The sequence below is a fragment of the Python bivittatus genome, unplaced genomic scaffold (genome assembly GCF_059951505.1).
Source record: "Python bivittatus isolate LINGU-HERP-01145 unplaced genomic scaffold, Pbiv_v1 ctg000070_np1212, whole genome shotgun sequence".
Taxonomy (NCBI): Eukaryota; Metazoa; Chordata; class Lepidosauria; order Squamata; family Pythonidae; genus Python; species Python bivittatus.
In genome coordinates this window covers 35,266,965-35,292,341 of record NW_028277034.1, presented here as the reverse complement: position 1 = coordinate 35,292,341, position 25,377 = coordinate 35,266,965, and the positions used below count along the sequence as shown (strand labels likewise).

The following is a 25,377-nucleotide window of genomic DNA, read 5'->3' as shown; positions in this document are numbered from 1 at the left end:
TGTCTAGATTAGAAAACAGTGTGTCCATGCTTGGAATAAATTTGTACTTTGATTGTCTTTTAAACACACTGGTCAAAATGTACCAAACATGCTACTGTCCTTATCATTGAAAGGGAATGTTGTATGGAAATAATTAAAGCTGATAACCTATCTACACCTTCTCTAGCTTACCAAAATGTGTTATGGGAAAGCTTTGATTTTCCAAAGCTACGATGGATGGCAAAAATTAATATCTTGAGGCTTACCCGGTGGTGTCTAAGTATTTGGAAGCTGATGACTTGAAATGTAAGAGAGCAAATGGTAAAGAGCATGAATGAATGAAAAACAGATAAACTGTATGCAACTAAGAGAAAAGTGGAAGTTGAGCAAAGAGGTCAGAAATTTATAAGATGAAAGTCTGCTGCTGAATGAGATAATAATATACAGTGGGGCAAAAAAGTATTTAGTCAGCCACCAATTGTGCAAGTTCTCCCACTTAAAAAGATGAGAGGGGCTTGTAATTTTCATCATAGATATACCTCAACTATGTGAGACAAAATGGGGAAAAAAATCCAGAAAATCACATTGCCTGATTTTTAAAGAATTTATTTGCAAATCATGGTGGAAAATAAGTATTTGGTCAATATCAAAAGTTCATCTCAATACTTTGTTATATATCCTTTGTTGGCAATGACAGAGGTCAAATGTTTTCTGTAAGTCTTCACAAGGTTTTCACACACTGTTGCTGGTATTTTGGCCCATTCCTCCATGCAGATCTCCTCTAGAGCAGTGATGTTTTGGGGCTGTCACCGGGCAACAGGGACTTTCAACTCCCTTCAAAGGTTTTCCATGAGGTTGAGATCCGGAGACTGGCTAGGCCACTCCAGGACCTTGAAATGCTTCTTACGAAGCCACTCCTTCGTTGCCCGGGCGGTGTGTTTGGGATCATTGTCATGCTGAAAGACCCAGCCACGTTTCATCTTCAATGCCCTTGCTGATGGAAGGAGGTGTTCACTCAAAATCTCACGATACTTGGCCCCATTCATTCTTTCCTTTACACGGATCAGTCATCCTGGTCCCTTTGCAGAAAAACAGCACCAAAGCGTGATGTTTCCACCCCCATGCTTCACAGTAGGTATGGTGTTCTTTGGATGCAACTCAGCATTCTCTCTCCTCCAAACACGACAAGTTGAGTTTAGACCAAAACGTTCTACTTTGGTTTCATCTGACCATATGACATTCTCCCAATCCTCTTCTGGATCATCCAAATGCTCTCTAGCAAACTTCAGACGGGCCCGGACATGTACTGGCTTAAGCAGGGGGACACGTCTGGCACTGCAGGATTTGAGTCCCTGGCAGCATAATGTGTTACTGATGGTAGCCTTTGTTACTTTGGTCCCAGCTCTCTGCAGGTCATTCACTAGGTCCCCCCGTGTGGTTCTGGGATTTTTGCTCACCGTTCTTGTGATCATTTTGACCCCACGGGGTGAGATCTTGCCTGGGGCCCCAGATCGAGGGAGATTATCAGTGGTCTTGTATGTCTTCCATTTTCTAATTATTGCTCCCACAGTTGATGTCTTCAGACCAAGCTGCTTGCCTATTGCAGATTCAGTCTTCCCAGCCTGGTGCAGGTCTACAATTTTGTTTCTGGTGTCCTTCGACAGCTCTTTGGTCTTGGCCATAGTGGACTTTGGAGTGTGACTGTTTGAGGTTGTGGACAGGTGCCTTATACTGATAACAAGGTCAAACAGGTGCCATTACTACAGTAACGAGTGGAAGACAGAGGAGCCTCTTAAAGAAGTAGTTACAGGTCTGTGAGAGCCAGACATCTTGCTTGTTTGTAGGTGACCAAATACTTATTTTCCACCATGATTTGCAAATAAATTCTTTAAAAATCAGAGAATGTGATTTTCTGGATTTTTTTTCTCATTTTGTCTCTCATAGTTGAGGTATACCTATGATGAAAATTACAGGCCTCTCTCATCTTTTTAAGTGGGAGAACTTGCACAATTGGTGGCTGACTAAATACTTTTTTGCCCCACTGTACAGTGGTACCTCGGGATACGAACGCCTCTACTAACGGACGTTTCAGGTTACGACCAGCTTCGGCAGGAAAAATTTACCTCGGGTTATGAACTCGCCTCTAGTTACGAACCGGATCGGCGGCCGTTTTCCCTGCTGCCACGCGGTCGCGGCTTCCTGTGGGTGAGGTCACGGTAGCAAGGAGACGTTTGGTGAGGCTTGTGGTGTGTTTTGCAGTGTTTTGGGAAGGTTTTTGCTGTGCGTGTTAGCATGGCTCCAAAGAAAATGCAGAGCAGGCTTGGCGGGAGTAAGGCTCTAAAGAGAAAATTGCCTCGGGTTGCGACCAAATTCGGGCGGAGGGCGGAACGGATTAACCGGATTTACATTGAACCCTATGGGGAAATTTGCCTCGGGTTGCGACCAAATTCGGAGGGTGGAACGGATTAACCGGATTTACATTGAACCCTATGGGAAACTTTACCTCGACTTGAGACCAACTCGAGTTGCAACCAGAGTCACGGAACGGATTAAGTTCATATCCTGAGGTACCACTGTATGTTAAAAGTAATACATGTGGGAGAATGAATGGAATGCTTAGCAAATGGTTCAATATTGAGAGGGCTAAAATGTGTGATTTCTCCTTGGTTGTTTACAGTATTTATGGTTAAATATATAAGGAATGTTTATGGTGATGGCAGAGGTGTGTCAGTTGGATTTGAACATATGTATACTTTGGTATGGAGATGATGCCGTGTTGGCTGAAAAACCAAATGATTTGCAGCAAATCTTAGATGGATTGCATGATGCAACATACTGTTTTGAACTGAAAATGAATGTATCAGAAACCAAGGCAGCTGTGTCTGAAAATGAATGTATTAAAAAAATCAAGAGAGTTGTGTTTGACAGAGAAAATGGAGTCAACAATTCCAAGTTACACATAAATAGTGAAAAAGTAGAGCAGGCTGATAAATTTCCACACTGCTCAAGAGATGGTTCTGACTGGAATGGTCTATCTGTAAATAAAATTAAATAAATAAACATGGAGTCTCGGTAGAATGCTTCTAAAGATGGGAAACCATATGGTGAAATTTAAATGCTGGTACAAGGTAGTGGATAAGATGTGATTTCTTGTGAGAAATTAATGTCTGTCAAAAGAAGCAAAATGACTGCGAATAGCAGCATGCTTCTGCTAATTTGTTATATGTAGCTGCAAGTTTGGTGTATTAAGAAAAACATAAAAAATAAGCTGAATGCAGAGGGAATGGGGTATTTAAAAACTGTATGGTGGAATCAAGGCTGAGTAAGTGCTGAATGAATGGCGATTGAGTATAAAAGAGAGTGACTTGCTTGAAAAAAGAACATCAAGGCAGTTTGGTGAACTATAAGGAATGAATGAATCACAAATACATGAAAGAAGAGTTCATGAGTCGAGAGGAAGACCAATACATGATTAGATGGTGTTGATGAGAGCCTAAACAAAAAAAAGAATTTCAAAAATCAAAATGTAATCTATAATGTATAGATATGGTGGAAACAAGGATGGTTTGCAAGGATAAAAAGTTATAGAACAGTACAGTGAACAATATTGGCTTAAATTAGATTTAACTATATTTCCCTCCATTTTTTAAATCTCATGGGTTTAATTTCTTTAGCTTATAATTACTTACTCCTTTTCTGCATTTTGCATAACGCTGTCTCCCCCCAATAACTTACAGGTGTGTGTGTGTGTGTTTGTATGTGTGTGTGTATATATTATAATTGCAGTTTTCAGCCATTTGAAGATTAATGTTTAACTCTTTTTAAAAAAAAAACATGCGTATCTTCTAAACAATTAAAGGCATTACACTGAGTTTTAGTGATTACAAAAGGAAACCGAGTGTTCCAAGCAAGATAAAACTAAAATAATAATTATACTAGGACATATATTCTGGAATGGGCAGAAAGCCCTTTATCCTTGAAATACTCTGGTCTCTGACTTCCTTCCTCCCAAAAGGGTAGCAACTCAAGGAGAAAATTGCTTCCAAATGTGCCCAACATTTTGATGCAAGAAACAAACAAAACAGAAACTTCTGGCCTACCTCTAGTCTATTCTAACTCTGCCACACTGGAACTGCCTCTTTCATACAAGCATATATATGAGCAAGTCTCATACAACTTCAATGTTCTTTACTTTTCAGAAATGTACAGTAAGGACCAGGAAACTCAGAACATTACCATGCAAAGAAACTGCTGAAGTCTACACCAAAGGCCCAAAGTCAAGCAACAGCTTTACTATGTCCATAAGCATCCTCAAAGTGACAGGAACCACCAAAATATCAACCAGTTTAGAAAGGATAAGGCAACAGACCAGTGCTTCATCAGAATTTAACAACTGCCAAACTGTAACAATGCACAAAACTGAATGTAACATGCTATAAATGCTTCTCTTTGTCATGAAAGGAATGGTTGCCTCTTCCCTCTACTCTAATGGCAAAGAATGTGCACAAATCTAGCAATTCCTCCTCCATTACTCGGCAGTGCAATTGTCCAAAGTGAAGTAAAAATGCCACAGCAGTGTCTCTGTGTGGAGAAGGGAACTCTATGAAACTGTGAACTATTTGCATATCTCAATATACAGAAAGTATTCTAAGAAAATGAAATGGTTTCCTAGGCCAGATTCCAACCCTAGTCATAGAAACGAATCATTCTTCCCCTTTGAGTAGGAAGTAAAGTGCATGTGAAAGTTTCCAACTGTGGGCGCTTTCATGTCTACTTTAAAATTATCATACTGCTTGGATAAAAAATCTTGCTTATCTTAACTATGATTTTTTGAACAACCCAACTCTAAACCAAAGTTTATGAAACTTGTTTCTTTATATAAAACACCACAGTATTGAGTTTGAAGAAGAGACTAAATTATTGTCAATTCTTCATTTTCCTCATTTTGGCCACAGTGGATGAGAGGGAACAGATCATGTTCCAAGGGCTAGACAGTGATGCTAGGCTGTTAAATGACCATAATTTATTACAATATTCACATCTGAAATGTTTGACAACAGTATTATATTAGAGTAAAACAATTATTGCTTCCTCTTACTTTTAGGAAACTATCTTCATGATAGTTGTGTTAGTAAGTTTCCCAACAGCCGTAATCTTTCTATATTCTTACCAATATTAGGGTGCTTCAAAAGGCGACAGATTCTAGCTTCTCTCTCTAATTTCTGGTGATCTGCAAGAAATAAAAATATATACATAATTTTAGAAAAACATTTTCTTAATTTAACAGAAGCGAAATAAATTGAAACCTGGCCATATAATATATAATTTCCTTTGTGTAATTGAAATTGCAATAATTCTGTATTCCAGCTAGACATTTACCTGTGTGAAACAAAACAGGAAGTGATCATCACACCTACTCAAGACAAAAATTTAAGGTGTAAAATTTCACTTTCATATCCTGTATTCATTATAAAATTGTGGCTTTGACAAGAGGGGTCCAAGTCAGCGGTTGTGGACATGGACAGAAAAGGACTATGCCTCAGTCTATCTTCCACCTCATATTCTGATTCTGTCCCTTACTTCTTTATTCCTTTTCCCTTTCCTGAGGGACAGAAGAGGAAATATATGAGCATAGGTTTTCCTTATAATTGTGAACAACTTTAATGAAAAGGCTCCAATCGCTAGTCTGCATGGGGCTAGCAGAGGATGTGTAGACCTGCTCTTTTCTACAAAAGCTTAACTGTGCATCACTAATAATTTTCAGAGTTTATGTTTTACAAATATCATTGCCAATTTGGGAATCACAGTGAATGATAACCACAACAAATGAGTGAAAAAAGGAGAGAGGGCAGAGGAAAAGGTAGGTATACCATATCTGGGCTACAAAAATCTGGAAGCCCACTAGATGAGGTATATAATGATCCAATTCTTTGCTGCCATCTATGATTGTCTGCATTTTTAATGCCCAGATATACCTAACCTCTTCATTTGCCCTCCCTCAATCCAACTATCTCCTAGTTTATTTAAGGGAAAAAGATTCCAAGTCCACAATAAAAACCAGATTTAACTATGTTATCTCTTCTAAGCCTTCACAAAGAATATAAGATAATATTGACCTTGCTGTCAAAATTATCAAAAGGTTTAGTACAAGCCGACAGACACACACACACACAGACTGCTTTTCAAACATTGCAATGAAATGGATGAAGCAGCACATTTTCTTTTTTCTTCTATTTTGCAGCAATGCTTTTTCCTTCAAAAAAAACAAAAAGCAAAACAAAAATAAAAGACAACTTGTTTCTTCCACTTTAAGCACTGAATAACTTAGACACAAACTAGCTCACCTGAGAAAACAGCATTCTGCTTCATTATGAATATTATTACTGAACCACTAGTTTGATTTCATGCATCCCATGATTGCTAATTCAAACTCAACCCTGGCTCATTGCTACCCACAAGCATACACAAATTCATGCTAGGTTATCCACTTTATATTAGGAAAGCTTTAAAAAAGTGGGTGGAAAGTTTTTCTGGGCCTCCAACTACCAAATATTTAAGGAGTTTCCCTTGCTACAGTAATGTCATATTGAGCCTGCCTTCGATAGTATAATATATACTATGACAGTGTTGTCCAAACTTGGCCACTTTAAGATGAGTGGACTTCAACTCCCAGAATTCCCCCCCCCCCAAGCAGGGCTGGCTGGGGAATTCTGGGAGTTGAAGTGCACTCATCTTAAAGGGGCCAAGTTTGGACAACACTGTACTATGATGATTAATTTGAATTGTATCAGTATCCACTGCCTCATCTCAGTAGGTTTTGGAGGCACTATGCGGTAGGATGCGCATTGCTTCTATGTGCCTACATGCATAAGGAAAGCAATATAATTAGTATTTAATATTGATAATCGTTTTTGTTAACAAGCTATAGCTAAACATTTGAATGGTGTAATTTTTAACATTAAAGCTTTTGAGGTTAAAAAAGTTTGTATGCAGCAAGCTAACATGGGCTGCTGAAACGGAGACAGTTTGGATCACAACCAAGCTGAGCTTATTATAGGAGGCCTTGAGGAGTGCTGCTATTACTAGCAATGGAGCAAATAATTTATAAGTCAATTATTTTATGAACTTTAACCTAATTTTCTGCTTCTTTGAGAATAGCTCATAATTTCCTCTGAATTAACCTGCCACTAAGCAATCATTCAGTTTTTAGTAGTAGGTAAATATCCTGAATGAGGTTTTCAGATGGCAGTGGGACATATACTTATGGACTACATAGGTCAAATTCTCACAGGTATGAAGTCAGATGTTGTATCTATATAATTATTTGGTATAATAGAGTATTCTGGAAACTTGTGATCCATACAATGGCATGCTAACTTAGAGGCAAACAAGACAATAGATTCCACAAAATATCTTGCAAGGCTCCTGAAAAGTGGTCAAGTTTGGAGCTGAATTTCCAAGATAACTATTGTTATAGAGTTGGGATATAATAGGGCTGTGTAGGACTTGAATTCAAAGGGGAAAAGATGCTTCCGCACATACAGGGTGTGAACATACCATCTCTCTGCATTTATCTTAAAGCAGCTGCAATTTTCCCCAGGATCCCTCTTTAACTGCTGCACAGTTCCAGGAAAAGACACATTTGGCTGATAGAAATGCCACCGTGTACTCCAAAACACATTTCTGCCTATGAACCTGAAGAGTTACCCAGCCCTATGATGCAACTGCTAACACCCTTGCTCTGAAAACATTGCATATGTGTTGATCTCATAATGTGTAATGGAATAGAGGAGTTACCATAAAATTTGACATGGCTAAATATTTAAGGGAGTAAATGAAATAAAATAACTTATTCTTCTATTAACTGGGTTTTCAATTAGTCCTGCTGCCCATGGTGAGAAAACATTTTAACATCTGCATAATGGCATATATAAAAGACTAATGAAACATTGTGATTTCTTACTCTATACTTTACAGTCAGTAAGTCCCTAAATAAATAAAAAGGAAGTTTACTCAGCCTAATTTACTTCACACCACACTTAATTTATCTTGTCTGACATGATACAGATCATTAATGCCAAGCTGTTAAAATATTCCTTGGTAATGAAAAGAAAAACAAAGTAGGGTATGATGTCAGAGAAAACATCCCAGTTATCTAGAATGGGATGATAAGAAGTACTATATCAGGTAATATATCTCTTTTTTGTTATTTTTACATGGTTAATTGAAATTGGCATATTTCTATTAAAAAGAAGAAAAACCCTGTTATTTATGCTGTTATAATGTGTGTTATCTGATCTTAATTTTAGATTTCAAGTAAATCTAAGCAAAAGACCAACTAATTGGGTAAAAATTGGATTTAAACCAGATAGAAATAAAAACAGAATGTAACTAAAAGTAGCTAGGGGAAGTGGAACTGCCCCATCATCACAGGAAAAAAGAAAAAGATTTCAGGTACGGAATCAAGCAGAAAATAAAGATATAACACATTTAAAATCAGGGAATATATAGCCTAAGATGGATTTTAGCAATTTACAGACTTTCATTTGCATCAGGCAGTGGTGGCTCTGGATTATAGAAGCTGGAGAAGGGCTGGCTAAGAGTTGAAGCTAAGATGCAGCCAGTCTCTTAGCCATGCCTTAAAATGGGGACAGGCTATGTGACAGGGATCTCCTCTTTTGGTTTCTTCAGACAACAGCTGAAATATTGAGAGTATCTGTGAATGAGAAGGTATGTTGCGGACCCCGTCCACGAAAGAATGTCAACTGGCGGGCCCCAGGAAGAGACCCTTCTCTGCCATTGTCCCCACCCAATGGAACACTCTCCCCCCAGAGGTGAGGTGGGACCCCACTCTCCCAGCCTTCTGGAAAGGGGTAAAGACCTGGCTCTGCCAACTCGTGTGGGACGGGAGGAGGGGTAACCAACCCTGGGGGTTGTTAGTACCCTGAAGAGGCTCCTGTAGACTAATAACTTTTCATTTACCAACTATTTCTTGGAATACAATATTTAAGAACACTGTTTTATTGTATTTTAATTAGTATTTATTCTTGTTTTTATTGTAAACTGTCCAGAGTCGCTCTTTGAGTGAGATAAATTTGACTAAATTTGAGATAGATAGATAGATAGATAGATAGATAGATAGATAGATAGATAGGGGAGCAGAGCACCATGTAATTCTCTCAAAGATTTTCCTCTGTGTGTGGTGGGAGCAGAACTGTGGGGTGATAGACAGAAAAAGATCAAAGTAACTGCCCTTTCTTTTCTGCAACATGATGGCTGTTTCCACTATCACCATATCTTCAATGGAAGAAAAAGTGGAACATACATATCTGTTTAAATATGGAAAGAGATTGCAGATACCAAATTTTGTGGATAGCAGATCCAAGACTTAGAAAACAAAATACATCTTTCCATTTTTTGTGAAAAGAATCAGGATAATGTCTTATATAATCCAGGGTGGATCTCTGATAATTTCCATTACTGGCAATTGTCTTTTAAAATAAAAACCTTCCTTTTTCATTTTCATTGAGAATAAATGAATGCAATCTATTCAAGCAGCAACATATTATTCCACAAGCATCTAGGTTTTTTTAAAGTGTGGAAGTAATATCCAGAGTTTATTTTGGACATGCTTAAGAGTTAATATGTATTCAAGGAAGTTTTCTAATTGTTTCTTGTTTGAACAGTACATCCAAGGAAAATGTGCCAGACTGCAAACATTTCTGAAACTGTCCTGATTTTTCTGTTTCAGAGTCAAGGACATTTTATAGGACTGCTATTTTCACAGGACGGACATTTCCAAACTTCAGTCCTTAGACACTTCAAAAACAGCCTGCTTATTCTCATCACATCGTACAATTCTCAAGGCTTTCTGTCCAGGAAGCTATTCTGCTCAAATAGGTTCAAAGAGAAAGAACGCACCCCTTGGTCCCTATCCATCTAACCTTCTCTAAAACCAATGCTGGTTACTGTACTGTTCACAAGTAACCTACTTCCCCCAACCAAATCCTTTAGGAAGCATCATCTTCTCCAAGGGTTACACTTGAATTTATCTTCTTTATTTACTACTTTCTCTGGAGAGCTACCTGGTGTCCCAAAAAGAAGGGACTCTTCTAATATATCATGGACTTAAATGGGAAAAGTATTTTTCCCCTTCAGCAGAGCCCAGTCTTCCTAATGTTTCCTATTTTTACGTACTTGTTAGGTAGCCATGATTGCCAAGACAACTCTCTCACAGAAGTTACAAAAGTATAAAGGATACTTGTAGGCAATGCTACGAATAGAGCCAATTTTTAAAAAAAGGCCTGCTGGATGAAAGGAGATTAAATGAGGGCAACACAATTTGCCTGAAGTTATTTTTCTGCATGGGCACTGCCATTCCTCCAGCCTTTTGAATAAGATTAGGCAAAACATATTCCATTAATCTGACACACTTTGTAATGATTGGATACAAAGGGGGGATAGGTAGGGTTACAAGATATATGAACAGGCAAAGGAGGACACGGACAATTGGAATGAGGTAAAATGAGAGGGAAAGGAGGACACACTGTTTAACTTTCTTGGCATCCGCGACAAAATTTACAGCAAAAAACTGCAAAAACTGCAAAAAAAAAAAGTTCTTAGGCTTACATGTATATGAAATTACTTTTTCCAACATCAGAAAGACTGGTTTTTCAATTGCAGGAATGTGCTAGAACTGGTTAGGAGGCAAAAGCATGTAACTGATTACAGTCTTGTCAATTTCAGGCAGCCGGCAAGCCCCAGGAGGGCATTAATCAAATAATGGAGGTCACAGAGCTGAGCTTGTTCACTTGTGATTAGCACTTATTAGGGAAGAGCTGCACTGCGGAGAAAAGCTGCTCAAGAAGAGATACGCAGAAAGCCGGACAGTATTTGACTTTAAGGCTATGCCTGCCGGACCTAGGATGTGAGGACAAAAAGGAGGACATGTCCTCCTTTTGCCAGATGTCTGATAACACCAGTGATAGGGGAATGGGGAAGGAATATCTGGATTAATCAGCTCATACATTAAGGGTTTCATTTTCTTTTTTTAAAAAAAGCAGATTCTCATTTATCCTCAAATAATGTTAAAACAGGAATGAAAAAAGGTATTGTATTCATAAGCCTCTAAGTCAGTGTTTCTCAACCTCCTCAACTTTAAGACGGATGGACTTCAACTCCCAAAATTCCTCAGCCTTTTGGGTTTCTTCAGCCAAAAGGCTGAGGAATTTTGGGAGTTGAAGTCCATCCATCTTAAAGTTGAGGAGGTTGAGAAACACTGCTCTAAGTGCTCTTCTAGGACACTTGTACCTTTTTACTATTCATGGTAGCCCTAAGCGCTACTGATAACATCATGGTTTGAGTACTCTTAGGGTATTTGGGAAACAATGAACTTGTGGGAGGAGAAAATGTGACTGAGTATATTCTAGTACTGCCCACTCTGGCTCCAGCATTTCCTCATTGTCCTCCATGGGTTGAGGACAAATTTTTCAAAGCAGGAAACTTTAATATCCCCTTAGGTCCCTCTATGATTAGAATCCTCATTTTCCCAGAGCTCTAATCTCTGTGAAGGTCTGCAATGATTGCAGAAGAAATTTGGCTACTCAACTTTAACCTCATTATATGGGTGGCAAGGAGGACAGTACTCATTCTTTTGTACAGCAGAATGCCAAGTTAATAGTCATGCCTATGAATTAATATCTAGCTAATAATGTATCAACTCATATGTTCAGTATTCTCTGTTCATAATACTCTCTTTTACCTGACACCCTTTGCTTCTTTTTAATTAGTACTTTAATTACAGCTTTCAGCTGTAATTCAGCATCTTCATATTCACATTCTAAGGAAGATTCGGATTCCAGTTCAAAAAACACTAATGTAATTTTCAATTCCAGAAATAACATCCGAGCAAAAACAAAAATTCCAAAAATAAGACTTGCATAAATGAAACCCTCTCTAATTACTCCCTTCAGCATATTAAAACACACAGATACACATACAGTACATGCAAATTCTGTGGTTTTGCTCATGGCATGTAGTGTCATAGCTGAGAGATTTTTTTATAGAATCTTGACTGGTCCTAGTTGCTGAACTATGCTCATTTCACTTTAGTCTTTAAAAGAAGATGAGATTCCTAGTGAGCATGTGAGTCTTACTTAACATATTTATTTTAATATTTTATATAAATATTTCCTATTTAAATACATAGGAAAATAACAACTGGAGAACTGTTAGAACCTGTAAGCAATAGCAAAAGATCATATGAAAAAGAGAAATGCTTAGAGTTGCCTTGGCAGGAAAAAAAAATATTCCATATTCCAGTTGTATACCTGGAGGCTGTGTGGTCACTATAGGAGTGTTCTGGAGCTTACCTACATATTTGAGACTTGAGATCTGATATGCAACCCTACATCAGGAATGAAGGAAAGAAGAAGGAAGAGGATGGGAAGAAAGGAAGGCTTAGTAGAATAGTACAAGAATATACTGTACTACTATTCACATAGACAGAGTGGAAATCTTAGCAGATGAGATTTTTAATTGTATTTTATCTCCCCCACCAGAAGCACAAATCTATTTCAGCATTGATTTGTACAGGAAAAAAAAATCCAACAACTAATGTAAGAATATCCAACAACTACAACATTTCCAACAACTAATCTTTAAAGCTTCTAATATTAACTGGATTCAGATTTCAAATAAGGCTATATATTCAGTCAGCACTAAAGATGGTATTTCATCATTCAAGAGGGAAATGTATTTCAGTGTGAGAAGTACGGGCTTGTGATCTGTTTTCACTGTTCCCAGTTTTCATTCTCTAGTACTCTGTTTGTGGGGAGGGGGGTATTTACTCTGCCTAAGAGGATAAAATACTTTGTGCTGATTCTGTTCTTAAAAATCAACCTCAGAATGTTAGTCTTCAATGAAACTTTTAACGGACTATAAAAACTAAGTTATTATTAGTTTGTCTAAATGGCTAGCTGCATTGTAAAATTATTTAAGAAGTTTTTTTTAAATTACTGAACACAGTATGCAAAACCTAATAAACACCAGTTAAATTGCTACTACTGAAATTTTCCAAATCCTGATATAAATATTAATCACTTATTTTGGTTATTTAAAATATGGTTTGACCCTGCCTCCAATATATTTTCATTCATCTCTTATTTGCAATTGCAAATAAGGCAGTGTACGTTAAGAGAAAGTAGCCTTTTGCATCCCAAATAGGAAGCATCATTCACTTTTCCAGTATCTTGACAAAATCTGATTCTTCAAATATTTTCCTTAAGGGTCCCTTTCCTGGACAGACATCCAGAATCCCAGGATTTGACTTTCCAGTATGATGATATACAAGCTCACATTGTTTACAAACTAGAGCTTTGAATTACTTCATCCAGAAAAAGAAATAGCTGCCTCTTTTAAGCCTTCAGTCAACAACTTTATCACTTATTTACAACATAAACTGAAGACAAAAGACCCATATGCTACAAGACCTCAAATTTAGGATTATTTGTATTATTTATTTAAATCTATTTATATGGCCGCCCATCTCACTTATGCGATTTAAAGATTTAAAAAATGCAACATCAAAATGCATATCAAAACCAACCCTATTTCTTGTTGAGTTTATAAATGATTCCCTAAATCTACTTATCTTTTCTTTTCGTTTTGCCAAATTCTTGATTTAGGTTAACTTTTTAAAAAAGTAATTTATTTTATTGGAATATTTTGAATTAAAAAAAGAGCTAAAAATGAAAACTAAAAAAGGAAGACAACCTATGGAAGAGATGGGTAAAGATGTTTTGGTCATATCAGTTGACAGTACAACTTCACTTCACTGCTGACTATGATCTCTAACTCTCAAGAGACCTGGCCAAATACCCCTGTATTTGTATTTTTTGTATTTTCATGTTGATGTACTGTCTGCATGTTATGGGAACAGGGAGTACAATTTGTTAATCTACTGATATGTAGAAGGTGATCACTTCTCCTAGAGTTGAAGCACCATGCTTTTGGCTGATTTTAGGGCAAACATGACCAAAGGTCCATAATCTTGTTAATCAATGGTGTCTATGAAATAACATCTCGAAGACCAACTTTGCAGAAAATGGTATTCTTTGCTGGTTGGTGACAATTAAAGTAACTGCTTTGTTCAGTCATATTGTTTTTCCATGAAGGCAATAGGAAAGCAGTTTGCCCTTCTCTTCTTATTGGATTTTCCCCCCAACTTCCTAAATTAGACTATAGCTCTGCTATTTTCTAATGGTCTCCTATCCTTGTACTAACAAGGATCCAACTCTGCTTAACTTTTCATGACAGACAAAATATATCTTTCAGTGAAGTTGGGATTATTGAGAACAGCATGGGAAACATATTTCTCTCCCCTCCCCGTAAATTATAGATATGCTTACAAAATTCTGAGTCCATGTTGATGGAGGAGATAAAGTAGAATAAGGATTTGTAAAATTTAAATATTTTATTAAAGATAATTGAACAAATAAAAATGATATAGTTAGGATGGAAATGTTGCAGAATGTTGTCACATCCCCCAGTCTTTCATTTTCTTTATATAGTACTGTCAGTTCTGGGCTGCAAAAATCCAGACAACCGGTGGATAGAAGCAAAGAGACATACTATCTTTTTGTTGTCATCGAATGGTCATCCAGATTTTTGCAGTTCAGATCAAGTAAATCCTACTTTATGAAAGGGTAAACAGAATGTTTCCCAAAGTAAAATCAGCCACAGGTTTCACTTAATTTACAAGAGCCTGACATATGCCTACCATTCGGGGGACAGATGCCCCAACTCAGAAATGGGTGGGCAATGCGGTTAACTCAGGGCTGGCTCCACAGACAAAGGCCATAACATCTATCAAAAGGTAACCTAAAGTATCTTGATGGCAGGGAATAGACTCAAATCAGGTTCAGCAACACATTCGTTGCACAGGCATTTGGCTTTTTTTTTAAAGGTTAAACATAAAATGTGTAAACACCAACTTCTCTAATATGCTGAAACAGAGACTTTATACTTAAAATTGAATATCTATCATCTCTCTCTCTCATATTTTTATACACACACACAATTAAATCTCTTCAAAAAGAGACGCTAAAGCAAGAGGAGAGCATCAGGACACTCCCTATTCACCCATATGCAAATAGGCAGAAAGGTTCAATACATGCTTGTTGGCTTTCTTTCAGATAAGGAAATGGATCCGATTTTCTTCATCCAAGTTTGAGTAAAAAACCTTCATTTTTCACTACTGGACAATTTCCTGTCTTGTGGCTTGAAGTATAAAGAATATCAATGACTTCTTTGGAACAGAATGCAACAGGGCTAAGGAAAGACTGGGTGAATAATAGATGCCATCATTTTAAAAATTAAGACCTCTGACTAAAATCTCAAAACATTCAGGCATCTACCACTACACAAGAATCCATATGTCAAGAAGTACAGATTTCTTTCAACACTGTTGCATACAAAATTTGGACAAACTTGCATTCAGTATCAGGTATTAGAATAAAATAAGAGCTATTTAAATCATCTTTCTGGTATGTCTCCTTATTGACATCAGACTTCATCCTCAAAGAGGTCCATTGAGAAATAAAGTTCATAGTTTATAAATGGTGAGTCATGCTTGAACGCTGGCTCTGTTGCTTTTTTCATGTCTAAATATTCCAACCTTCTAAATTTTGGCCAGTAGTACTTCAGCATATACAAGAAATAACTCAGAAATACAAACTGGATTCTAAAAACAGTGTAGAAGTGACACTGAGATGACTAAAGAAAAATAATTTTCTTTTTCTTTGTGATGTTGGTTCAGTAAATAATCTACATTCAGATATAAAATGAATATAGTATAATGCCATTATATTATTATAAATTTATAAATATTATAAATTGAAATCACCAGGATTTCAGCCTAAGCACAATTTCTAAGGAGTAGGTGCTATTAAATGCTAGTAAATTTCTTAAGGGTTACATTATGGGCAGACAAACTGGTACCTCCAGATGTTTTAAATGATAATTTCCATAAATTCCAGCCAGTAGGTCCATTGATCAAAGATTATGGAAACTGAAAAACATCTGGTGACCACCAAGTACCTAACCCTGGCCTACATCTTCCATTATCTTTTGGAAAATGCCAACCTCATCATTTCCTTAAACTTCATTTAAAACTACCAGCTATTAAATTTATCAAGCTTAGACAAAGCTATCATGTAATAAATAAAACAAAAGAAAAAGATTCAGACATAACTCCAACATCAGAGATACCAGGATTTATACTAGTTCTGCAGATTTCCCCTTGCCCCACTTCTATATGGCCTGGAGGATAACTTAAATAGAATTTGGTTTCACAAAACCTATTAGCACCCATCTAGAGGTCTTAGAGTCCAAAGTAGAGAAGGACCTAAGATGTCTAACCTTTTATCCCACATAAATGGGACTCATTTTCTTCCACTTAGACATGAGTTAAAAGAGCTAAATTCCTGCCTAAAACTTCTCCTAATTATTATTGATTCTTTAAGGTTACCAGGGTCAGTTACAGACACAGTTAAATTATTCTGGCTTGCTGTTCCTAAGTTTTTAAAAATAAATTCTCTGCTTAATCAAAATCCTCTTATTTAGTCTTCAACGAACTCACAGCGAAGGAAAACACCTACAATCCAAGAAACCTACAAAGAAAAAACATGACAATCATTACTAATAACTAAGGCTGTGCAGTGCTTTGGATTTTAAACATGTGGAAACAGCTTAAACATCTGTATCCAACTCCCTGTTTTATTTATTTATTTATTTATTTATTTATTTATGACTTGGCCCCGCCCATCTCCCCATTTTTTCCAGGAGTTGCACGGTTGCACTCTACCAATGCAGCACAATCCTGGGAAAAGATACATTTGGTCTTAAGGAATTGCAGGCAGGTTCTACATATGAGCCTCAACATGTTCTGAAGCACATTTATGCCTTTCAATCTCAACCACTGTTCACCCCTACTTACAGCCTACAGCCATACTGTATTGTAGTTTTCTTCTGATGAAATCTGATGTCACAGTAACAGGCTTTTCTCCATGAAACTGGTTTTTCTGCCTATCTCCTCCCCCTATATATTCTCAAAATCTGCACTGAAGGATTTGGGGCCCTTCAGGGCAGATTTTCAAAGCAGGTGAAGGCAGTTTTAGGAGGCAGAGAAAAAGTCCTGGTACAGAAGACAGAATAATTCTGCTGTAGAAATATTTCCCTTGGATTTCACTCTTCACATGTATATTGTCCTGCTTTTCATTTAGAGATTATAACATAAGATTTTTTTATACAATTACCCTCTGTTACCAGACATCCTTAGCTAGCCTTCATTTATGTAAGCTGTGCCACAGTTTAATCACTGATTTTGTAGCTGGTTTTAAAAGAAACTAATTTAATATTTATAAAGTGGCCACAGAAAACAACTAAGTGCTGAATCCAAGGAAAGTGATAAAAGTGATGGAGTTTTCTACTGGTCATTACATTAAAACCAGTAAAAGCTGCAGCAGTCATTCATATTCAGAACACATCTGTTGTCTAGCAACCAGACTTCTAGTGGAATCATGACCATTTCTCAGCACTCATGAAACTACCGCACCATAAAGAGTGCCTTACTATGTACATGTTTTATGGGTGAAAATAATCTTGAGGGTTTTTCATCTCAGACCAAAAACAGTTCAATTTTCTAAGGCTCTTAGACTCTCCGAAATGCTCTTTGGGTTTTACCACTTTCCAATAAAAGCAGTGAAAACCAACCAAGAATTAGGTTATCAACACCTAGAAGACTTTTTTTTCCAAGTTTGATATAGGATTGGCATAACTTTCAATAATGGGAAAGGACAAGGTATGAGAAAGGTCCATGGCAGAGGAGACATTTGCTCATTTTTTTTTTAAGTTGTCTTTAAGACAATCTGATACTCCACCTCCTCCTTTCAGATGCAAATTTCTGCTTAGTATTTCTCTTAATTTATTATTTCCTAAGTGTCACTATGGGATCTATGGGTCTTCTTAATTAGGTTTAAAACATAGTTCAAAACCTGAACTTCAGTATTAATTGTCAATTTTGATTAAGCTGAGCCTCAACCAGGCATATTCTGGAAAATTATATGAGAGTAGATTATACTTTCAGTCTTAGGATGGTTATCAGACCTGGGTCCCTTCTCACCCTGAGTTCAGAAACCAGTTGAAAGCCCCATTCATTTTCAGGACTTCTGGGGGAGGTATGGCGAACTGAAGGTAGCTCTGCAAAAACAGAGACAATGACTGTGACAAAGACCAAGGAACCAGTGAGTAGACTGGTTCTTGAAAACTTTCTGGATAAGGACAGGATGGCAGATTGCCCACATGTGCTCCAGATGCCTGCTCCTCATGAGGAGACCACAGGACAGCAGTTTCCCATGGGTTTGAGTGCTGGGAGATGATGGGATTAGCCATCTTTCTTGCAACCACAGCAGAGACTTTTAAAGGACACTAAGTTTGCAAACCTCACTTTCTAATCACTTTAGGAAATTGCTCATTAACTACTTCTAAGCTAACAGAGACCTTCGGACTGACAAGTCTAAAAACACCAGCTGAGTCTGCCTTCAATCCTGAATGAAAGGAAAATTTAATCATAAGCTTACATCTGCCCATCCCACCAGATAATCAAATTGTTAACTATGGTCCCTTGCACCGAAAGGAGCCCACCTTCTATCAAGGGTCTGTGTAGTACCCAGAAATATCTCTAAAGAAAAGTGATACTGAAAGCTGATTTTTTTTTTTTTTTTGCTTTGCAGCTTCCTCTTAAGCTTGGCAAGAACCAAGGGAGACATCAGTGTGGCAAATATGGACACTTTATTGAAGACTTGAGACCTATTACATTTCAGCATATCAAGGCAGGAAAAAGAACTGCTGTCTTTGTTTCCGCTTTTCCCCTTCTGAACTATTTCCAGATAAGAACCACAAGGCCCTATTTCATGTTGGCTGGAGTCCTTGACCAGAGTATACTTCTTAGGAGCTCAGAGTGCACTGCAACCTTTTCCTACATAGTCCACTTGTATGAAAGTAAACCAAACTAAGAAACCAATACAGAGCATCACAATGAGTCAGAGTGATGGAATGTTGGGGAAAGAAATCCAACAAAACACTGGAGTTTTTGCAATATGAAGAGCAAATGAAAAATCAGAAAGGAGTTTTAGAAAATATAGTATATTCTGAAAAACACATCCAGCTGTTTTTACATCTTTCAATGGCTGGCGGCACTAGCATTTGCTCTTGCTTTACTGGCAAGGAAGCAAGGGAATAGGCTAGTGTGAGACTAGGCTGAAGCTGCCATAACCTAAAGATGAAGCAGGCACATAAGCAGAGAGGACAAAAGCCAGGAATCTTATCTATGAGATCCCTTCAGGGAGGTAGATAAGAAGGAAGCAAGTCCTTAAGGAAAAAACAAAGGACCTGAACCAGAAAGAGGAAGTTGGGCCTGAGCACATGGAAGCCCTCACCCCAATCCCATCAACTTGTACTTTTGGGGATAAAAGGGGTCCCAAAGCCCGCCCACTCTGAGTCGTCCTGGTCATCTGAGTCATCCAGACTTGGCGGCTTCTGTCCCTCTAGCTAGTGCCTGGCAGCCTAGTTGGGAAGGACGTGGGTAAGTGCGTGTGTGTGTATGAGGAAGAGCAAATGTACCTTGCAACCAGTAAAGTTTTGCTGTTACTTTAAATTCACTGGGTCTCCGTGTATTACAAAGAACCTCTTGTGCCTCAGTGTTCGGTTGGAAGTGATTTGTGTGTATCCCTAATTATTTCCTCGCTGTTGACCAGGGCTGTGTGTCTGTCTGCTCCAGCCACACCTATCTGGAAAACCCAGGTAGAAAGCAAGGGGGGCTGACAAGATCCACGTGCCTCAACAGGCTGTGCGTGTGTGAGTGATTTGTGTGTATCCCCAATTATTTCCTGGCTGTTGACCAGGGCTGTGTGTCTATCTGCTCCAGCCGCACCTATCTGGAAACCCAGGTAGAAAGCAAGGGGGGCTGACAAGATCCGCGTGCCTCAACAGGCTGTGAGTGTGTGAGTGAGTGACCATAAGCCGAACCTGGGAGCAGCGTGTGTAACACTAGCCTGAGATGTTAAAAAAAAAAAAAGGATAAACTCCACAATGGTGAATATCATTATGCTATCTTTCCAGATTAATGGTGTATACTCTCTTCACTATTACCTTCCTGCTCCCCAACAAATCTAAACACCCAGCACCAAAAGGATGCCCACCTCTGTTTTCACTAGAAATATGAAGAACTGATGTCAGCCTTTATAAATGGGCAATAATGTGATCTAACTTTATCCCTATTCTTATTTCTTTGCCCTGGACAAACGTAAATAGTTAATAAAATTCTCCAGTTTGCTCCCCCAAAATAAACCAACCCTTTCCTAATAACCTGCTATATAGAGCACAGCAGGCTTTTTAAATTTGGGACTTTGATATTCAAAGCAGGTACTCTGCAACTCTTCCCTTTTGATTTCAGAAAATGTAGAGTATAAAACAATGGAAGGGAAGAAGCTTGCTCAGCATCCTGCATCTACAGAATCTTCAATTAATTCTATTCAAGGCCAGATTCCTGGACCAGCCTAAAGAAGAAAAAGAACACCAATTCCTCTTCAGGAAAATAACCCGTTTTTGCAAAAGTGAAGGCAGCTTGTCATATGAATCAGACTGCTTATATCAATCTGCAAATACCTAATTCTGAGCTGTACTATAATCTGCTATCCCATAGTGATGTAGAACTTGCATACAGAAGGAGAATTTTTCCCTTAATCTTCTCTTACAGGAATAAAATAACTTGATGGTAAGATATTTTATCTTTGATTTTGGATACCCATTGAAAATGTCAAGCTACCACATTGCCTGATTCAAGCAAAATTTAAGCTCAGCTTGTTGAATTTTAAAATAAAATGAATATACATTTTATGAAGCTAGAACAGTTGCTGTATGTATAGGTGTTCAGAGGTTTTATCTAAGTCTGGTTAATGATTACCTTTCAACATTTGATATTATTAAATGAATTCAGATTACGTCTATTCTGCATGTATATTTGGATATTCCTCATCCAATTCCAACAACAGGGAAGCATTTTGCTGTATTAATTTAATATTAACTACAGCATTATTTAATCAAAATTATTATAATCAGCTATTTGATTAGAAAATAAAACTTCTATAAGATTGGGGGGTATAGAGATTAAATCACATAGTAAGGTGCTTCAGAATTTTTTCCTCCCAGATTTCAATACTAATGGGAATTTTAAATAGAATCTACATTTACATGTCTAACACATATCACTAGTTAGGAGATACACATCATATGGATAATTAGGCACAAGCCAAAGGAGAACAGAAGCATGGATGTTGCACAGAAAGCTATTATGAAGCATTTGCAATGTTTTTTGGTACCATTTTAAAAAGAAAATTATGTTCTTGTGTTATTGTGTTCATAGATAATTATATAGGTATTCGTTCCTTAGTACATAAACTCTTCTCCCAGGGAATCACATGAGTGAGTGAGTGACTTATTTATTTATGGTTCTATTCCACCTTTGGCTTAACAGTTTAGCTCTGAAATCTCAACCCAAGTAAAAACCAAGGCCTCTGCAAAGAAATATTATCTAATTAAATGTAAAGAATTAAAATTATTGATTTAACGGATTTTAAATGGGAAATGCAACCTTTTCATGTGTGCTCCCAAGAACTACGAACATCATTTCAAAGTATCCCCTGTAGAGGATATCCAGCACACTCTATCTTTCTGTAGGGGAGCAAACTCCTCCATTATCCTCTATTGCAGGGGTTCCTAACCTGGAATGCCCACATCCCCAGGGGGTGCGAGATGGAATTTCAGGGGGTGCGACAATTTTATGCACCGAGTTAAAAGCTTATTTTTTAAAGTTCAATTTGTTCACCCACAATAGAAATTAGACTTCTTCATCTTCAGTTGTGACATTACTTTTGTAGAGGGTGCAAACATTAATCAAACATTTCCTAGAGGTATGGGGCATAGGAAGGTTGGGAACCACTGCTCTATTGTCTGTTGTTTTCTGTACAAGCTAAGCTGTTCTGCTTTACTATGATTGTTAATACTTCATTCCACAGCTTGTCTGTTTGTTGTTGTGGCCACTGTCTTGAATGCAGCTCTCTGGAGCCTTAAGTAAGACACCCAGGCTTTCCCAATTTTTTTTGTATTTTTTAATATGGTTGAATAAAAAAAATAAACAAATGCATCAGGAGTAAGCATATTTAGCATTTTAAAACAATTTAATTACATTTAATCAATGTCATTTTTCTTCTGCCCTGCACTTTGGTTTTGGAATGTAGCTCCTAGCAAGACTCCCCAAAGCCCTTGGTCCCCCAAAGATAATTTGGCATTGTTTTAAATCAACAGTTGATTTATACAATTATTATTTTATTTATTATTTTATTAAAATGTTGTGGCTGCCCCTCTCAAATGCATGACTCTGGGTGGCTAAGAATTAAAAAAAATTAAAAACAATAAGGTAAAACTATAAATAAGATAAAATAGGAGCCAGACAACAGCACAGAACAAACACCCTTATTCAATACAGCCAAAAAACGGGCTCACCCACAGTACTGGGGCCCCAGGCTCAAGGCAAAACCAGGTCTTCAAGGCTTTGTGAAAAGCCAGCAGGGTTGGGGTGAGTCTGATCTCTGGGGGAATGATGTTTCAGAGGCAAGCACCATGACAGAAAAGGCTCTCTTCTGGAGTCCCGCCAGATGACACTTCCTTGTAGATGGGACCCAGAGCATGCCTCTGCTGCTAGATCTAATAGGACAGGTAGATACCACAGGGGAGAGACAGTCCTGTAAGTAACCTGGCCCCAAGCCAAAAAGGGCTTTTTAGGCAACCACTAGCACCTGAATTGTACCCAGAAACACACCAGCAGCCAATGTGGCTTGTAAAGCAGAGGTGTCACCTGTGCTGAATGACAGGCACCCATAACTGCCTGCACTGCTGCATTAGACTGGCCTTCTTCTAAGTGAGTACTCAAGACAAATAAATAAAACTAGATATACAATAGTGCAAAATAAATAAATAAATAAATAAATGAAAAGGATAACATTCATACAGTACAAAAAACTGTACAATAAAGGTTTCACACTTAAAAAAAAAAGGCTACTCAACATCTAAGGATTCAGTCTAAAATCATAACAGCATTAGCTATGAAAAGTTATGACTTTAGATTGAATCCTGAGATATTGAGTAGCCTTTGAGTAGGCAGAAAAATGTTGTCTTCGATAGCCCTCTTCATGTCAATAAAAGATTTCTAAAAAGTATGCCAAAAGTATACTAAAATCAAGAAAATAATCATGCAAATTATCAAGGTTGTGTTTATATTAGGAGAGAGCACCTCAAACAACAAAGCTACATCTGTTCAGCCCAGTTCTGGAAAGGTGATTGGTGCACTAGGTGCAGTGGCCCAGGTCTCCTCTCAGCTGGCTTGCAAAATTCCAGAAAATTTAACAATCAGTTCTTATGAGCTGGTCCAAGCCAGCTCCAGCACACCACTGGTGGAGGTGGAGGTTAATAATGGGAATAGAATAGCTTGACTCCCAGAAGTCTCCCACTTCTATTCCAATCCTTAATTTTCTAAAACAAGGAAACAAATAAATGTGCCATCAAAATTTGGCCATCCCCCCCCCCCCGGCAATTTCTGTAATCCAGTCTCAAGACACTAGGACCTATGAAGGCTACAGAAGGCCCGGAGCCCATGAGGTACCCATAGGTTAATGGGCCGGATGAGGCACAAAACCGCGGGACAGGATGAGCTCCTGTCCCTTGCCCTAGCTCCTTGCTCACCCAGCAATTCGAAAGCTATTCCATCAGCGAGTAGATAAATGGGTACTCCCGTTTAGATGGGAGGAACTGGCGGTGCTGCGCAGGGGAGCAAAATACCGGTGCTGGCCGAACTCCGAATGCAGCCGGTGTGAGCGGCGAGTGGCGAGGAAGCTGGGCGAGGAAGATCTACGGAGGAGGAAAAGCCCGGATGACCCCCTAGCGACCCCTGCCGGTCACATAATGTAATTAATTGTAGAATTGTAATTGTATGATATGTACTTTGTGAGCTGCCCAGAAGTTCCCCATTGGGGGGAGATGGGCGGACAATAAATCGAATGTAATAAATAAAATAAATAAATAAGTCAGAAAATGACAAGCCACATGTTCCTATTCTCATATCAAGCTAAGAGAGAGTTGCAATCAGTAGATCGACTAAACATTATTTCAAAGTATGGTTTAGTGATTAATTCACTGTCTGCACTGCATATCATGAAACACCAAAAACAAACAAAACAGAGCTTAAAATGATACATGAACAGAGATGTTTATATTTTGTGCACAAAGGAAAAAATCCTCAAAATTCTGCACCCACAGTATTTTACAGTTATGCACTGGTATATATTGTTTGTTTAATCAACCCTCAATCCATGACTTAAATTTTTCAGAGTAAAAAAGTAAGAGTAAAAACAAGTTTAAAGAGTATCTGAGAGCTCTACAGACAATTGCTTGAGTAACACTAATTAATGCAAGGTAGGAGCAAAGCATAGTAGCCATAGGTGAAAATCAGAGAAGTACTCATGGATCACATTGTATGGGTATTACTTAATAAATCAGCCTAAACCTCTTCACATTACCTGCATTTCTGTACACTTGGCATGTAAGATTTGGAAAAAACTAGCACACTTTTCAAAAATTATTTGTAGGCTTTTTGCAATATGGATAGATAAGAGAAAGATCAGAAACAGTGGTTTTAAATAAAATGAACTTGCAATTTTGCAACAAGGAGAGAGTATGCAAGTGCCTCTTTGCACTTTATGTTTTAGGTGTATACCTAAACTGCACCGAGACATAATTCAAAAAGACTTTTGGGAATCCAGGAAATGTGATGGCTTTCTATCAAGCCTTAATGACAATCCCAGACTTTTTTTTGTGTGTGTGCACCTTCGAGTCAATTTTTGACTCCTGGGGACTGCCTGGACAAGTCCTTGCAGTTTTCTTGGCAAGATTTGATAAGTGGTTTGCCATTGCCTCCTTCCTAGGGCTGAGAGAGAATGAGTGGCCCAAGGCCACCCAGATGGCTTAGTGCCTAAGGCAGGACTAGAACTCACAGTCTCCTGGTTTCTAGCCCTGCATTTTAATCACTACAGCAACCTGCCTCACTCCCAGACTTACTACCCTATGAAATATCCAACTGTCCTAAAAATACCTACCCATTGTATTTCCAAAATAAAATAAATTTGTCTTTCACTTTTACCTTTTTCTAGATTAGTCCCCACGCAAAGAAAAGCTTCTTGACAACCTTGCAAACACATCTCTCATATTCCAATACATAAATTGGGAAAT

General features: G+C 38.0%; 1 protein-coding gene across 11 annotated transcripts in view; it reads right to left on the bottom strand.

Moving 5' to 3' along the window:
* CAMK2D (calcium/calmodulin dependent protein kinase II delta) overlaps window positions 1-25,377 on the bottom strand; it is a 142,902-nt gene that overhangs the window by 73,139 nt on the left and 44,386 nt on the right. For all 11 annotated transcript variants that reach the window (XM_088132935.1, XM_088132937.1, XM_088132928.1 and 8 more), the window contains exon 3: window positions 5,150-5,209. In XM_088132935.1, the coding sequence (XP_087989061.1) occupies window positions 5,150-5,209 (60 nt within the window). The remainder of the gene's footprint in view (window positions 1-5,149; window positions 5,210-25,377) is intronic.